General features: G+C 49.9%; 3 protein-coding genes across 3 annotated transcripts; all 3 read right to left on the bottom strand.

The window, feature by feature from the left end:
• Positions 1–17: 17 nt before the first annotated feature.
• Rnf227 (ring finger protein 227) lies at positions 18–2,139 on the bottom strand. Its single transcript, XM_005067558.4, has 2 exons — positions 1,533–2,139; positions 18–1,435 (listed from the first exon to the last, which is right to left on the bottom strand). Exons 1-2 carry the CDS (start codon positions 2,050–2,052, stop codon positions 1,380–1,382), a joined length of 576 nt encoding a protein of 191 aa, XP_005067615.3. The 5' UTR covers positions 2,053–2,139; the 3' UTR covers positions 18–1,379.
• Positions 2,140–7,289: 5,150 nt separating this feature from the next.
• Kcnab3 (potassium voltage-gated channel subfamily A regulatory beta subunit 3) lies at positions 7,290–13,938 on the bottom strand. Its single transcript, XM_005067559.4, has 14 exons — positions 13,289–13,938; positions 12,008–12,051; positions 11,883–11,920; positions 11,562–11,641; positions 10,257–10,301; positions 10,127–10,171; positions 9,914–9,957; positions 9,663–9,749; positions 9,327–9,412; positions 9,074–9,194; positions 8,898–8,992; positions 8,680–8,800; positions 8,460–8,548; positions 7,290–8,244 (listed from the first exon to the last, which is right to left on the bottom strand). Exons 1-14 carry the CDS (start codon positions 13,519–13,521, stop codon positions 8,167–8,169), a joined length of 1,206 nt encoding a protein of 401 aa, XP_005067616.1. The 5' UTR covers positions 13,522–13,938; the 3' UTR covers positions 7,290–8,166.
• A 490-nt stretch (positions 13,939–14,428) lies between these two features.
• On the bottom strand, positions 14,429–16,260 carry Trappc1 (trafficking protein particle complex subunit 1). The gene is made up of 5 exons (XM_005067560.4): positions 16,104–16,260; positions 15,917–16,015; positions 15,709–15,779; positions 15,214–15,352; positions 14,429–14,748 (listed from the first exon to the last, which is right to left on the bottom strand). Exons 1-5 carry the CDS (start codon positions 16,182–16,184, stop codon positions 14,620–14,622), a joined length of 519 nt encoding a protein of 172 aa, XP_005067617.2. The 5' UTR covers positions 16,185–16,260; the 3' UTR covers positions 14,429–14,619.
• Positions 16,261–16,303: the final 43 nt, after the last annotated feature.

Genomic DNA, 16,303 nt, shown 5'->3' with positions numbered 1-16,303 from the left:
TAACAACCTTTCACAGGTTGAGTGAGCCCAGATACTTTATTTTTATATAACATTAAAAACAGATTATTCAGCAAACATTTTTAGAGTACATATTATACATTAACACTGCTATTGGCTCTGGAAACACTCAAAACATTACAAAACAAATATAGCATTCATTTTGACAACACATACAGAAATATGACAATAAGGCACATTACACACTGGCCTCCAAAAGGGAATTAAGATGAAATTAAGGACAGAAAAACGACAAAATATTTTTTAAAGTGGAGGTTTACACTCTATAACTAGACACTATTTGTCAATAAAAAGTTCTTAAAGACCTCTGAAAACTGAGGACTATTGTAAATTCACATTTTTAGCTCAGAAAAAACATGTTTTCTTTCACAATAGAATGTCACTTTAAAGTAGGGTGTCATTAGTGTTTTAATGGTTCCACCCACAGATGATGATGATGACATCCCAGGGTGACTAAGAACTGAACGAACCATGCTTCTTACACATGGATTGCCTGGGATTCTGAAAATGTAGTCAGGGAATGTGGACTGGGGTCCTGAAATTCTGCACTTCTAGCAAGCTGTGAGACCAACATTGCTGGTCTTGTTAAGTCTATAGTAAGATATTTACAGGACTTTAAAACAGAACTAATCACATATAATAAGCAATGTCCCATTATGGGACACAAACTTAAAATTATGTGAGCATCTTTTTTTTTTCAGTATTGTTACAGTCTGTAAAGATAACAGATAGAGGTTAAATTTTGACTCCTTTATCAAATGGCTTACCCATCCCTGATAAACCTTAATTAAGGCCTCACATGAACGCCCCTTGGACATTTTCATACCTGCCTTATGCTGAAGGGAGACTGTGTATGCAAGCTTCCAATCATAATCAGGGAGGCAACTCAGTAATTTCTGGAACAAGGAACCAAGAGTGGGAAGATAGCATGCCAGCATACACACATAACCAGGTTAAGTGGGACTGGCGTGATAATTAGCTTATCCCAGTCCAGAATCTTTTTAAGTAAACATTTCCAACCATTGGCCACTGCTAAAGTAGGATCTGTTTCTTAAACCATAGTCTCCCTGAATGAACACCAAAGCTATATAGCTTTGTATGTTTTCTTCCCACATTATGGTACGATTTGTTTCTATTATCCCTTGGCCACTTCCATCCAAACACAATGTAAAGCCGACACAGTCTTAGGAGCCTCCATCACTCAAAGTTCACACCACCTAGGGTACTTTCTGTTCAACTCCATCAGGAACGTACCAATTCCAGCATCAGAGGGGGCAGTCTTCACATCAAGCCTTTGAAGTAGTGCACACCCGAAGATGCTGCTCCCACCTGCCTTCTGCCATAGCTTCCAGGTTCTTCCGTTACAGCGTGCAGCGGGTCATGTGGGCAATGTCCTTGACCTCTGGACAGTAGAGCACTGAAGGGAAAAAGAAGCGTTAGTGGCAATAGGATGCAACCTAACCTAGTATTCTTCGGCGCTCTGGGCCCAATATCCTCCCTAGGCGGCCCCTCACCATTGCTAGGCAACGGACGCCGCAAGCGGCGCGCCGGCGCCAGGACCCTGTCCACGATTCGGCGTAGCGCGCGCCAACCCGCACTTGTAGGTCCCGCCCCCTTCTCGCGGTCGTCTTCCCCGTCGTCGTCCTCTCCGTTGTCTGCGCTTTCCTTGGCCGGGCTCCCCATCGGGTCTCGTTCACGCTCAGCCCGCGCCTTTTCCTCCAACCGTGACCATAAGTCGGGGTCTAGCGCGATCTCCCCGACGCCGCCGCGCGGGAGCGGGGAAGGCGCGCGGCAGAATGGGCACGTGACAGCGCGGCGCAGGCGCACCACGCGCGCGGCCGTGCGGCTGCCGTCTCCCCGCGCCGCCAGCTCGCGCAGGCAAGCGGTGCACAGTGTGTGGCCGCAGCGGGCGCGCGCCGTGCCGGGCAGGCGGCGGGGCGCGCGGGCCCCGAGGTTGAAGGGTCGGTAGCAGATGTTGCAGTCCAGCTCACCCCGCTCGGGAAGAGAAGGCACCCTCATCAGGAGCTGCATCATGACCGCTGTGACCCGAGGACGTCGATCCTGCGGAGGCTAGAAGACAGAACGAGCGGCCCTCCTTGGGCCTGGGCTGGGGCCTGGGGCCGGCGCCGCCGCCTCTGTCCCCTTTTAATAGTGAGGCCCCACCCTTGAGGTGTCACACACCAGATCGGCCGCTCCCTTCCATGGCACGCGTTGGGGCGGAAGAGGCGCGAAGATGGGAATGCGAGTGGGGGTGTAGCGGGGTGAATGTCCACAGGTTGCCTGAACTGCCCGGGGAGAATGGGGACACGCACCACCTACTGCCCCCTTGGCGAACGTCTCAACCCCAGCAAAACACCTTTCATTTAAACTTGGAACAGATAGATCCCCAGGTCTCCTCTTGCACACAGTCACTGGCCCAAGTCTCAAGGGCCCTCTTAGCCTATTTGTCACATACACTCTTTCTCAACCCCTCCACAAACAGGCTACATATGCCAGGTTTACTGTTGGTTCTAACCAGTTTCAATTGGGTTCCTCAATGTTTGGATTCTGCCCAGTCACAATGCATTTAGCTCTCGCCTCTCTTTTTATACATGACCTCTTAGGTTCTCGTAAGACTCCCTAAATTTCATCCTCCCCCAAAGAGTTCAGTTCCAGGAACATCTCAGCCTAAGGAGAGACTTAGATTCCAGGAGCAGGGCCTTAGGAATGCTGGGAATCTTTTCCTTCCAGAGTATCCAGGCTTGGACACCCACACAGTATGATGGTTGAAAGGAAGCAGTTCGGCATGACTTCTGACTCAGGTAAACAGGACGTGGTGCTCACAGCCCACATTCCCTCACGGTGTAGCACCCATCCCCGAGCTGCCTCCTCATGTCCTGTACTCATAGCCCAGGTTCTGTTGCGGGGATAATAACACAGTCTTGACACAGCTGGCTCCAGTGCAAATCCTAGTTGTGACATCACAGGCAAGTTACTTAACTTCTCTGGGCCTTGATTTCCTCATCTATAAAATGTGGGTAATAATAGTAAGGATTGAAAGAGTTTGTGTTTGTAAGGTGTATTAAATGACGCCCAGGCGACAGTAAACACCAGATAAGCAATAACTATTATTATCCTTATCATCTTTGGCTCCAAGCCTGCATTGTGTTCCCTTTAACTTCCCCAGCATTTCACATATATCATCTCTTGGTTAATCCAAGATGGGTTTCTCTATACGCAGAGCATTCCCTGGTTCATCACAAGTAAGGTAGAGCTCGTCTTGTTAACATTGCAGTTGTTAAAATCTTTGTTTTGTTTTGGGGACTGGGTCTTACTTGTAGCCCTGGCTCGTCTGGAACTCTGTATGTAAGTTCTGGATTGCTTCAAACTCACTCTGCCTCAGAGTAGGATTAAAAAACATGCACCACAATGCCCGACTTAACCCTTTACCTTGCTAAAGATGGGATTTCATAGATTTGTATGCCAAGATAGCTGGCCCACAAGCTTCTGGGACTCTATCCATTGCAGGAGAAATGTGATTATAGACACTCACATCATTATGCCCAGCTTATGTGAGGTCTGTGGATTCAAACTTAGGTTCTGACGCTTTCGTCCAAGCACCTTACCCAGTGAGTAATCACCCCAAAACAAATCTTAATCATTGAATGTAGAATAAAATGAGTCCAAAGTGTTTCACCACCAAGGGTCCCTCTAAGCCACTGATTTAAATGATCCTGTCACCTGTTCCACAGTCCTTATCACCAAAAACCCAAATTTATGATCTCCCTTTACCAAACCCGACTTTCTTCCTGTTTTTTTCCTTCCCTTCCTCTGCTAGCTCTGTGACCCTGGGTGATACCCTTAAGCTTTCCCTTCCCTTCCCTCCTTTATTGACCCCCTCCAAGCCCAGATCATTTTAACCCTTTAATAGCCACTCCACCTCCTCATCTCCACCTCACCTTCACCTCACCCTCCTGGTCCAAGCTGTCATCATCTCTCATCTCCCTATGCAGGTAATTCACAAACACACTGGTCTATAGGCCTCCCCCCTCCATATTGTTTCCAGAGAACTCTCCAAATCTCAAACCAATCCCATTCTGGTGCTGTTTCTACTGCTGTTTAGAATCTTTTTTGTGTTTATTTTTGGTTTTTCGAGACAGGGTTTCTCTGTATTGCTTTGGAGTCTGTCCTGGAACTCGCTCTGTAGACCAGGCTGGCCCCGAACTCACAGAGATCTACCTGCCTCTGCCTCCTGTGTGCTAGGACTAAAGGTGTGAGGCCCCACGGCCCAGCTCTGTTTAAAATGGAGTGAGTGTTGAATGCTCGCAGATCCTTTGTCACTGCGCTATCAGTCAGGGCCTACACTGGGTATGTTGGCACACAACTGCAGTCCCAGCGCTTGGGAGGCAGAGACAGAATGACTGTGAGTGTGAGGACAACCTGGACTACATGGGGAGACTACTTCCAAACAAACAAAAAGATCGACTTCCCTATCTCTGCAATGGGGGATGGCTTTGTGACCAGCCTTGACCACTTAATAACATGAGGCAGAAACTCTGTGTGTGTGTGTGTGTGTGTGTGTGTGTGTGTGTGTGTGTGTGTGTGTGTGTGTGTGTGTGAGATGCTACCCTGGGGCTGGAGTTAGGGTGAGCCCTGAAAAGCCACAGAAGGGCATGTTTCCTCTGCAAGAGCAGTGTGCATCTTAACTGTGTAGTCATCTCTTAAAATAGATGCCACCCTGTTATCTGGATGATTAAGACAATACCCAGAAATGCCCAGAAGGCCTCATGTATCCTGACCTCATGTCTTATTTCTGTTTGCTCTTTGGATGCTCGTCTTTGTAGACTTTTGGATTCTATTATGGTTTGGATTCTATCATGGTTTGGATCTTAAATGTACTCCAAAGCCATGTGGTGAAGACTTGGTTCCCAAGTGATGGTACTTTGGAGGGGGATGGAACTGTTAGAATTTAGGTTGCAGGGATGTGTCCTTGAAAGGGATATTGAGAACTCAGCCCCTTCCTCTCTGTTTCCCAGCTGCTGTAAAGTGAGCCAGCAGTTTATTCTACCATGATGGTCTGCTACAGGCTCAAAAGCAAATGGGCCAAGCAACCACGTGCTGAAAACCTAAGCTGGAATAAACCTTCCCTTTCTATTGGTTTACCTCAGGTGATTTGTCTCAGAGCAGAAAGCTGTCTGAAGCAGTGTGCATGGTCCCTTCTGCTGCTAGGCCTTTGCAGCCGTCACCCCCCTCACTCTCTTGCTCTTGCACTGACACCTACTTCATCTGCTCTCAGGGCAGCCTCACGTGTCAAATACCCAGTCGAGATGCTGTCAACACCATAGCTTCCCTCTGGACATTGGGCAACAGAAGTCTGCGCTAGAACAGTGACCCTGTGATTGTCTCTTTCAGCAGCAAACGACATGAAGGTAGTTCCATATCCCTATGCCATTCCACAGAAGGCATTGAACTTTTGAATACAGTGGGAGAGAAATGTTGGCAAAGGACATGTGACAATAAAGGAAGGTTTTGTTTATAAGGAACTTCTAAACTGCCTTGAGGCAATTCTTAGAGGAGGTTTTAAAATGTGTTGAACAGAGAAAGGGAAAATAAAATGTGTTGAGCACTGGGGAAGGCAGCATTAGAGAACTATTTAAGGAGAATACTATTTTGAATTGATAAATTCTTGTATGTTTGTCCCAGAAGAACTAATCATAGCTTAGTCATACATTTCACTTCTTTGATTCCTCCAGTCTTGCAGAATGAGTGGGAGACTGAAGGGGCGGATATAAGTGCTCATTAGTTGGTCCTGATGGTTGCTAATCCAGTCAGTAAATGGCAGGCAGCTCGGTCTCTTTTGGAAATTAGTTTTACTCTGTACTCCCGGATTTAGGAACAAGGATGAGCAGGGCAGGATGGAGTCACTGAGGTTATATTTAAGGGAGGGCAAGAAGTCATCTCCTTTGCCTGTGATCACTGCAAGCTGTGACTTTCTGCCCACTTCCTGCCCTCCAAGAAATCGGAAAGAAAGAAAACAGAAAGAAAGAAAGAACACCTGAAGAGCCCACGGGATTCTGTTTTTCTGCTGCCTTCCCGTTGTACCTTTCACTGCTTTTCCCTGCAAGCTGTGGCTCTTTCCCCCTCTGTTCATCACTGTCACCCCCTGTGACTTCTCCCGTCCAGCTACAACAAAACTGCTTCATTCCTGGGCACCTGAAGGTACAAGAGGGAAAGGAGCCCTACATGACAGGAAGTGGGACAGATAAAACTTTAAAAACTCGTGTGTGGGGGGCGGGTTAAGAGCACCAGCTGCTTTTACAAAGGGCCCAGATTTGGTTCCCAGCATCTGCATGGTGCTTCAGTCATCTGTAACTTAAGTTCCAGGGGATCTAACATCTTCTCTGTCCTTTTCAGGTACAGGCACACATGTGGTGACAGATACTCATGAAAGTAAAATGTTCATATACATAAAAACCTTTTTTAAAAATGGGGTGGGTGGGTGGTGGAGAGGTGGCTGATCTTGCAGAGGACCTGGGTTCAATTCCCAGAACTCACAGAGCAGCCTGCAATTGTTTGTAACTCTGGTCTCTGGGGATCTGATACCCTCCCCTGGCCTCCTTGGCCACTACAATGCAAGTGGTGCATGAACTATATATTCAAGCAAAATACCCGTAAACATAAAAGTCAAAGGGTGGCAGGCTAACAAAATGGCTAAACAGGTAAAGGTGATTGCTGCCAACAATGACAGCTAGAGTTTGACCCTTAGAACCCACATAGTGGAGGAGAGAACCAGAAGTGTCCTCTGACCCCCACAATAGCACTGTGGCATGTGTATCCACACACATACACACACCAAATAAAATCTAAAAATGCAAGCTGGGCCGTGGTGATGTGCACCTTTAATCCCAGCATTTGGGGGACAAAGGTAGGTGGATCTCTGTGAGTTTGAGGTCAGCCTGGTTTACAAGCGAGTTCTAGCACAGCCAAGGCTACACAGAAATCCTGTTTCAAAAAACCGAAAAAATAAAGGTGAAGCATGTTCTCCAACTGTATCTTTCATTAGGAAGAGAGAAGGGGTCAATGAAACCAACAAGGCACAAAACTGGGTTCTAAAGAAAGGATGAGGACCCATGCCAGGGGCACCTGGTGCTTAGATCCTCTGGGGGAACTATAGGGGTCTGATGCCACATGAGTGGAAAGGAAACCAGCTTTGAGAACATTCTAACAAGAGGAAATGCTACTGAGATGGTGCCCCTAAGGCCCCACCCCCAGCCCCATAATTTGAAACATCAGAGGATCAAGCTGAGTTTATTTACAGTTCCCTGGGAAGTCTTACAGCAGAGGGGCCATCTTTATTGCCAGGAAGAAGACTGCAGTCCTCTGACGCTACATAGTAAATCCCGTTGAGACCAGGTTTGTCCCAAACCTTTTACAACCCCGTGTTTTTGCTGGTGGCCCAAAGGCTGTCACTAAATGCTCCAAAGCACTTAGTTTCCTAAAGACCACCCAGCAAATTTCTTTCTGCCTTTGGCAACATTGTCGTCCCCTCCTTTATCCCCTCTCTGTAAAAGTGTGACCCTAGTTCTAGATTTAAGTCCTCCACCTCCAGGCAGGAGGCAGGATTCTGGTTTCCCAAAGACTATCATTTACTTTCTGCCAGGACCAGCCTGGCTTCTATTGAACAAATACTACAAAGCCCTGTTTTCTTGTGTTCCAGATAACACCATAACTCATTCTGTTCTTGCCAACCTTGATGATATCTCAAGGCTCAATTTTGAGGAGCTTTCAGTGTTTCTGTTATCTGCTGGAGGTTTTCTGGGTTTCAGCAATAGGGAAAAGAAACGAGCGAGACCAAATGGCTGAGAAAAGACGGCTCATGCCTGGGATTAGCGAGAAGGCCTAGCCGTAGGACACACAGCAGGAGTGTGGGGCGGGTGGGTGGGAGATCTACTTTCTCAAGCCCCAAGGCGAAAGGATATGGCTTTGTTCATGCGAATCGCTACTCCAAGCCGGGACTTGTTGATGGGCGGGGCTACCCTGATTCTGCCTCTGCGTGGGAGCAGGGTTGGGGGTGGGGGGAGAAATCCGGAGCTAGAGGGCCGGTTGCTGGAAAGTGGTTTTCCCGACAGGTGCAATCACTCCGCGTTGGGTCCCCGCGCCCCCAAAGGACTATTTCTTGGAATGCGATTTGTTCCCCAAGAGCGCGTCTATTTCCATCACGGTTTGCGGCGTCAGCTGACTCAGCACCTTGAGAATGGGCAGTGGAGAGGACAGTTTTTGCTGAGACACTGAGGAAGGGCAGGATGAAAGCCCAATGAGAAAGAGTCTCAGCTGTTTGGCCCTGTCTCCCCGGACTTTCCTTTGTAACGACAACTTTGTAGTCACTTCAGTCCATTCAGGGTTACAGCATGGCTTTGACTCCTGCATCAGGGTTAGATTCTGTCTCTGAATCTCCCACTCACCTCTAGGGATCCCAGATGTTCCATCAGCTGCTCTGCACTGGACACCCCCAGCAAGACTGAGCTGACACCCTCACTTCGGAGACACCAGGCTGGGATCCGAGGAGGAAAAAGAGAAGGAACTGATGGGATCAGTGTGGGCACTGGAACTCCGGAAGTGTCTGAAGAGGGACCTCCGGGGACACACTAGTCTAGGGAGGGGGCAGGCCCTGTAAGGTCTCACCTGTAGCAAGCTGGGCGACAGTGCAGTCTAGCTGGTGAGCGATGGGGAGAAGGTCCATGACTCTGGCTTGCTGCCTCTTGCCATCCTCACTCTGCGCTTTTTCCTTGAGCCACTGATACCCCTGGAAGCAAAGGAGAACCAGTAAAGGCCCTACCCCCTCCTCGACCACACAGCAGCCAAATAGCCCAGACCTGCCTCCCTGAGCCACCAAGTCTCACCTTGACAGTAGCCTTGCAACTATCTGGAACTCGCCCATCATACTTGCTAGTAATGAGGCCACACGCTAGGGGAGACCAAGTAACCGAGCCAACACCTAAGAGCAAGAGGATTTGGTGTGGGCCAGGGACCCATGTGATGGGTGAAGTGGGCAAGATGGGGATGAGGGTCTGCACACCAATCTTGTGGTAGAGCTCAGGCAGCTGCATCTCCACCTTCTCCCTCTGAAAGAAGTGGTTCTCCGCTTGCTCACACACGGGAGGGATCAGATTGAACTGTCTGGCCATGGAATAGGCCTCCTGGGTTGGGGTGGAAAGAAGATGGGGGTCAGTGCAATCATCCCATTTTCTTCCTTCTCAACACAGTGAGCTTTGGACTGAGCACAAGACAAGGGAACCAGATGAGGGATGGGGAGTGTCGGAGTCACATACCATGATCTCTGCAGCACTCCATCTGGATGTCCCCCAGTAGAGGGCCAGGCCCTGGTTGATGACATAGGTCATGGCTCTCACAATTTCTAGGTGCACAGGAGAGGAGAGGCCTCGATGTCTGGTGCAAGGGATCCTGGACTCTAGATCCACCCCACCTAGACTCTCCACCCCAACAAGACCCAGGCATGTCTTTGATCATGTCTATCCTTCACCTCCTTGTTTATGTGCCATGGTCTGACTGGGAGACTCTTGGGTGGGGGAGGCTGGCTTCCTAATGCCAATTTGAGAAAGTGCCCAATTTTGAAGGGCTGTCATGTTTAGGGATGCTGGTTTTACCCTCCATAGGACTGTTAGGGTCTGAACGATTGGCGAAGACTATGTCAACATATTCCAGTTGAAGGCGGTCCAGGGATCCTTGCAAGCCTGGAAGTGGAGGAAAGGAGAGGAAGGTAAACATCTTACTTTTAGTTTGCTAAGAATTCAGACCACACCCCCTTGTCAGTCAACTTAATCTTCTACTGCAGGACTTAAGGAGCAGTTCAGTTCCTTCCATGCCCACCCTCAGGTTGCCAGCCACCAGTTCTCACCTTCAATGATGTGCTTGCGACTCAAGCCTCGCTCAGTTTCTGCCCTGCAGGAAAAGGCTACATCAAGGATGAGGGTTATCTGGAGCTATGAGAAACTGGGATGGGATGAGTCCTCACAGGCAGAAGGGGTGGAGGGGCAGGTGTGGGACAGCAACCCCCACTCCTATCCTATATACCATACATTCTTTGTAAGTTTTCTCCCCAATTACTTACTGTCCTCCCCAAAAAATCTTAGTGGTGATAACATAGCTGGATCTCCTGGAAAAAAAACAAAAGGATAGATCCAACAGAAAAATGATATTTGGTTGATCCTGTCTCCAGTAACCCACAAAACTGGTCTCACCTCCAACCTTTGCTCTTGAGGATGCTGCCTAGGGTTCTTTCAGCCCTGAAATAAAGACAAGGTAAGGACTCTGATCTCTCCAGGATAGATCAGTTCCTTTCCTGTCCCCCAGCTTGTCCCCTCTAGTTGACAGAAAGGAGAGTGGGGGAACAGGAGCCAATTTGGGTCTCAGAACAAAGGAGAGGGGCTCCTGGAGCGAGTAGTGTAGTCATGGAATTTTTATTCATGTTGTGTATCAGCTGTGTACCAAGCCCTACTGTGGGTGCTTAAGGGTGTAATATGATGAGATGAGAGAAACAGACTTGAGTCAGGGAGGACACTGCCTTTTGGTTTCTGTTCCCTTCCTCTGCCTCTGTAAATCAGCTGGCACCGCCTATGGCCAGGTCTGATTCTGCCTGTGAATAACAGTCTATGGTGAGTTCTTCTCACCAGCGTCCAAAGAGCGGCTCACACAATCCCACCCTGCCCCCTGCTGTGGAAAGAGGATCTCAGTTTGTAGTGCAGGCTGTCCTCAAATTCTCAACCCTCTTCTCTTAGCCTTCTTGTGCTGGAACCACAGGTGTGTGCCATCATGCCCAGCTAACACAGTTCTGTTAGCACACAATTATGGGCTAACTGTGACAAGTCTTGAACTATTGAAACACTTTACAGTGTTGGAGCTTTGTATGTCCCATTTGTACAATCACGTGGACTGTATGTATACTTTTTAAGGTTAAGTCGACCTCTTCCTGAAACTGTGCATGCCTCTATGGAGGGTCTTGGGAAGACAAGTTCCACGGAAGTGTGAAGCCTCTGGGCCGAGCAACAAATACAGTTGTATAAAGCAGTCATTTGCTTTACGTCAGAAGGTAGTACAGCCTGTCATGGATGCTCACCAAAGGTTATGACCAACTCTGGGCAGTTGGATAAAATCCTCTTGGAGGAGTTGACATTTGAGCTAAATCTTGAAGAAGAATATTTATCAAATACAGAGGAGAGTAGATCACCCTAGACTCTGGCTGCTTCCAATGTAAAGTCATAGGCGTGTGACGTGATGTAATGTGTTTGAAAATACAGCTTTGTAATCTTAAGTATAAATTTGTTGGTTTTACTTTAATATGACTGTACAGTATATCTACTGACCTCTAATCTAGAGAGGGAAGTGTTGTGAGAACTACAACTCCCATAATACATGGGGGGGTGTCTATGGGACTTTAGTATTCCCAGAATTCCCAGGTTCTTTTTTTTTAAAGAGGGAAACAAGAATCCCTGATGTTCTCAGTCTGCCTTCCAAATATAGCTTTACTCTTTCACCCCAGTTCTTACTTTCCTGCCGCGTACACTTCAGCAGTGTCAAATAGGTTCACACCATGCTCATAGGCTAGTGTCAGCACATCTTCTGCTGTCTAGGGAGGTGAGAAGAAGTTGACGATGAATGGCTGCCCCTTAGTCATTTCCCTCCCTGCATCCTAACCACGCAGCACTGCAGTCCTGCTCGCCCCATTTTCTCTCCTTCACCCATCCTCCTGCCTTAGCTCCCCTACCGCCCCCCAAGCTTGTCCAGACCCTAACCAGATCCACTTCTTTCTCTCCCTACCCCCTCACCACACCCACCTCTACCCTGTCTCTAGGTCCCATCACTTATACCTCATCTGAGATCTGAGAGCCAAATGTGACCCAGGTACCTGCAAGACAGAAGTCCGACACATGAGAACTGTGGGAGTCACGCTATGAAATAATGCCCCTTTTATTTAATTTCTATTCTAACTCACCAAGGCCAAGACAGGACACTCGGAGACCAGACTTTCCAAGGTTCCTGCAGGGTACAGAAGCAGCAGGGAAGGGTGAAGTCTCCACTGGGGACTTGGATTATCAGTCCCCAGATCCTGTCCTTCCAAACTGAGAAGCCCTCAAGGGTCTCAGGCCAAAGAAACCAGACCCAGTGGGTTGATGAGATGGGCAGTGCTATCCCCATAGCAGAGGCCCTAGGAATACTGTTGAGAGAACTCAAATGAACAACTAGTGATTTCTCTGAGCCACTGTCTAGCACCTCCATTCCACGCCTATCATCTGTGCCCTCTGGTCTGTCTTTCTTCTAAGTGAAGTCCTGCCTGTGTCCGAGCCATCTCTGGGATGTGCGGAGTAACGGGCTTTGGAAAGCGTGGCTGATTGCGGTGAATTTGAAAATAGGCCCTCAGTCAAAGAGTGCCACACTAAAGGGTGACAATTGAGCAGTGTAGCCGACCCCGGCTCAGGTGCTTGACTAGGAACATGGATGTGGCCCCAGCAAAGGCAGCTGTGGGGCTGGGGAGGCTTTGACAGGAAAGTCTGTCTCTCTCTTCCTCTCTCCATTGACTTCTGAGGGTTGAACTACAAATCCTCCTTCTCTTCCCCAGGCACAGATCAAACAGCTCTACTTCCTAGTCAGGGCTGCTACAGGGAGAGGATTGGATACTTCAGGGGACTAAGACAGGTCACATCAATGACCTCAGCATATTCCCAAAAAGTGCCCCCCCCTCGAGTTCTGAGAGTCTCTGGCTGCAGTTCCCTGAGTTAAAGTTAAATTTCCATATTCCTTTCCACCCAACTCTTGTCTTTCAGCTTGAGGGTGAAAGATGTGGTCTGTCTCTTCCCCTCTCCTGCCCTACCTCACCCTGGAAAGGTTGAGGGAGAGTGGCCTCGGGGCTGGTGGGGGCAATATCTGGGTCAGGCGCCCCAACAGGCCAGAGTGAGACTGTTTCCCTTCCTCCTCTCCCCAGGACGCCAACCCAAGGACACGCCATTGGAGGGGGAAGCAGCCTGGGGATCCAGGCATTCCCCGCTTTTTTTCGGGTTAAAGAGGGCAGCTCGGGCACGACAGGACTATGTCAACCTTGGTGAACTTGGTCTCATAGTTAGGGGAACTGAGAGACCAAGCGAGGGAGTGCCAGTGACGGAAAGAAGAGGGGAATGACCCTTTAAGCTAAGTTTGAAGGGGTCATGGCGACTAATCCAGAAAGCCTCAGGGGTCCCGAAGGGGAAGTGAATGGGTAGGCTGTCTGGTCACCCCATACCTGTATTTCATGCCAGTCCCTCGGCCGGTGCTCTCTCGAAGGGCCCCAGCGGGTGCTGGGGGTCGGGGGACCAGTGCAGTTCGTGACTTGGGTCCACCCCCCGGAGGGTTCCCATGCCCTCCGCCCACTGGCCCCCCATTACCGCCCCCTGGACCCGGCCGGGGTCCACACAGGCGGTCTTCGCTGCTCCGGCTGCGAAGGTTCTGCTCGGTACACGCGATGGACACCTGCATGCCGGCTGGCCAGGGCGGGGGAGGGGGCTCGGAGGGAGTGGGAAGTCCGAGGGCAGACACCGGTGTGGTGGTAGCGCGATCCCTGGGAGAGCGGGAAGGCTGAGGAGGCTGCAGCTAGAGCCGCCAAACGGGATCGGGCCCGCGGGGGCGGGCTGCTGGAGGTCGCGGGGTTTGCGGCGGGAAAGGAAAACCGTGGGGGGGCTGGTGCCAGGGGTGGTGGGTATTCAGATGCCGGGAGCTGTGATGCAGGGAGTAGGAGGATAATGGGTAAGGATAAAGATAAAGTCCAGGACGGTCTTCAAGGATAGAGACCCAGGGACAAGGGGTGGCGAAAGACGGGTGCCACTTCAGCTGGAACCGCTGCGGGACCGCTGTGCTCCCAGCCGCCTCGGCAGCGAGTCCAGCTCATCGGCATGCAGGCTCCGCCCCTTATCTGCATGGACCCGCCCGCCTCCGAGCCGAACACGCTGCTTTATCTGCATAAGCTCCGCCTGCGGAAGACTCCCGAACTTAAAACAATCAGTGTGCCTTGGTAAAAACATCCCGTTTCAGGAACGTGGGTCTCACTTTCTGTGCTTGAAGCATGTCAGGTTTCCTCCAGGTCAGCGGCACGCAGTCGAGAGGGGCTTTTGTGTCACCCATAAAACAAGGTTTGGAGACACTGACTGTCACAACTACAGGTGAGGCAGGATGTGTACTACATCTAGCAAGTTACAGCAAAGGATGCTGCTAAAATTCCAAAATACAATGAAGAACTATGCAGCTGATAAGATGCGAACAGTAAAAGAGCGGAGAAGTCTGCTGGGAAAACCTCTTTATAGGCTTCAGGGATGTGTGGCTACCCTAGTTCTCATCTTTGTGGGAGTCACACTGGGAGGGGCCACAGAAACTCAACACTCAGGCAGCAGAGGGTGACAAAAGGTTTATTCTGTGCTTCTTACAGAGTCGAGCAGGGAATAAAACTGTCATGGACTCCTCTGGGAATCATTCTTCTGACCTGAAGCTCTTGCTGGAGACAGGGAGGTGGACGGGCTCACAGTGCCACAATTCACAAGGGTCCAGACGGTAAAGACTCTTCTCAGGGGTGAGGTAGATGGTTCAGCCAGCTCGGGCAGAGAAGAAGGGCAAAGATCGAACATAAGAGTCTAGCCGGGAGCGGAAGAGCTCACTTTGCACAGTCTGTCCCATCGGGCACAGAGGATTCTTCACGACCAACTCCACATACAGCTGTGGAGAGGAGGGAGGGTGTGTGAGCCAGATCTGGGACACTTCTCATTTTCAATCTCAAACCTGGTATAACCTCAGGAACGTAAGAATACACAAAGAGGGGCTGGAGAGATGGCTCAGTAGTTAAGAGAGCATACTTGTTTTGCAGAGGACAGTCAGTGCCCAGCACCCATGTTGAGTGGCTGACAACTGCCTGTGATTCCAGCTCCAGAAAATCTGTCACCCTCTTCTGCCCTCCACAGACACCTGTACTCACATGCACACACCCCCTCTACACAATACATATAATTAAAATTAAGTCATTAAAGTCCACTCAACCTACCCTTAGGAAAAGCTACTACTGTTCAAGGAGCTGAAGGCTCTGGAGAAAACCCTGTTCAACGGGGATATAATACTGAAGGACTAGGGCAGAACATTTGAGGGACCCCTAGGGCTCTAGGAGGAGGGCTCCCGGCTGACACTGACCGCACTGTAGATGTGGTGTAGCACATCTCGGATAGGGCCCACGCCCAAGTCAGTATTCATGACAACCTTGATTCCAGTGGGTGTTTCGTAGTAATGGAGCTTGTACCGGCTAGTTTGGAAAGACAGAAAGCCATCCTTCCTGCAGAAATGGGTATTGAAACAGGAGTGGAAATCACTTCCAAAGAAATATTTGTGATCCCCTCAAGGTCAACTCCTTCCTATTCGTATAAACAGATGGTTTGTAGCAGCCTCATTGAATAAAAACACCTACCATCATCTCCACCCCCGACTTAGTTACTGTTGCTGCCTTCACCTGCCCTACTCTCAGACTCTCCCTGCAGCCAACCCCTCCTGCCAGCTTCGGAACTCTTGTTTCAGATGCAGCCCCTCTCTTATGTCCTCCTCTTCTCTCTGGGGCCACATTCCAAAACTATATCTCCCACTCCCAAGGCTAGTTAGCCCCCCCCTTCAGCACCTCCTTTAACACGACCGTACATGTCTAGCGGGGACATCTTGCTGACAAACGAACGAATGGAGAAGAGCATCCCATACATCAGCTTATACTCCTAGAGGGAGAGTGGGTAGAGTTAGGTCTCGGTTATGGAATGAGACAGGATGGGAGTGAGGAGGAACCGGGATTTGGAGAGGAAGGACTGGGCTGGGGCTATGCGCATTTGAGGGTACGCCAGGACCCTCTGATCACCTCTTCCTTAGGGATCCCCGCTTGCTTCTTGCGGTGCCACTCGCTGTAGTGTAGACACACTCCATTCCGGTCAAATAGGTACAGATTGTGGACAGTCATCTGCAAGATAAAGAGCCTCGCTCGATGGCATGCACTTGACTCTGTAGAACCGGGTTCTTCAGTTAGGTGGGCCCACTTCCGAACTCACCGGAATTGCTGCGAGTGAGGGTGACAAGCTACTTCCGGTTTCCAGTGTCCAGCTGGGTCTCAAGCCGCACCAGCAGAGCATTAACTCCGCCCCTATAGTCTCGCCAGACTCCACCTCTCTGCCGCGGCCAATGTGTGCGCACCGATGCCGCACGCATGCGCACTCAGAGCTCTGAAGCCCAGTGAGTTATGGGAGCGTGC

This window comes from Mesocricetus auratus, unplaced genomic scaffold (assembly GCF_017639785.1).
Source record: "Mesocricetus auratus isolate SY011 unplaced genomic scaffold, BCM_Maur_2.0 Super-Scaffold_100007, whole genome shotgun sequence".
NCBI lineage: Eukaryota > Metazoa > Chordata > Mammalia > Rodentia > Cricetidae > Mesocricetus > Mesocricetus auratus.
The sequence above is the reverse complement of the archived record's forward strand: the minus strand, read 5'-3'. Positions and strand labels throughout refer to the sequence as shown.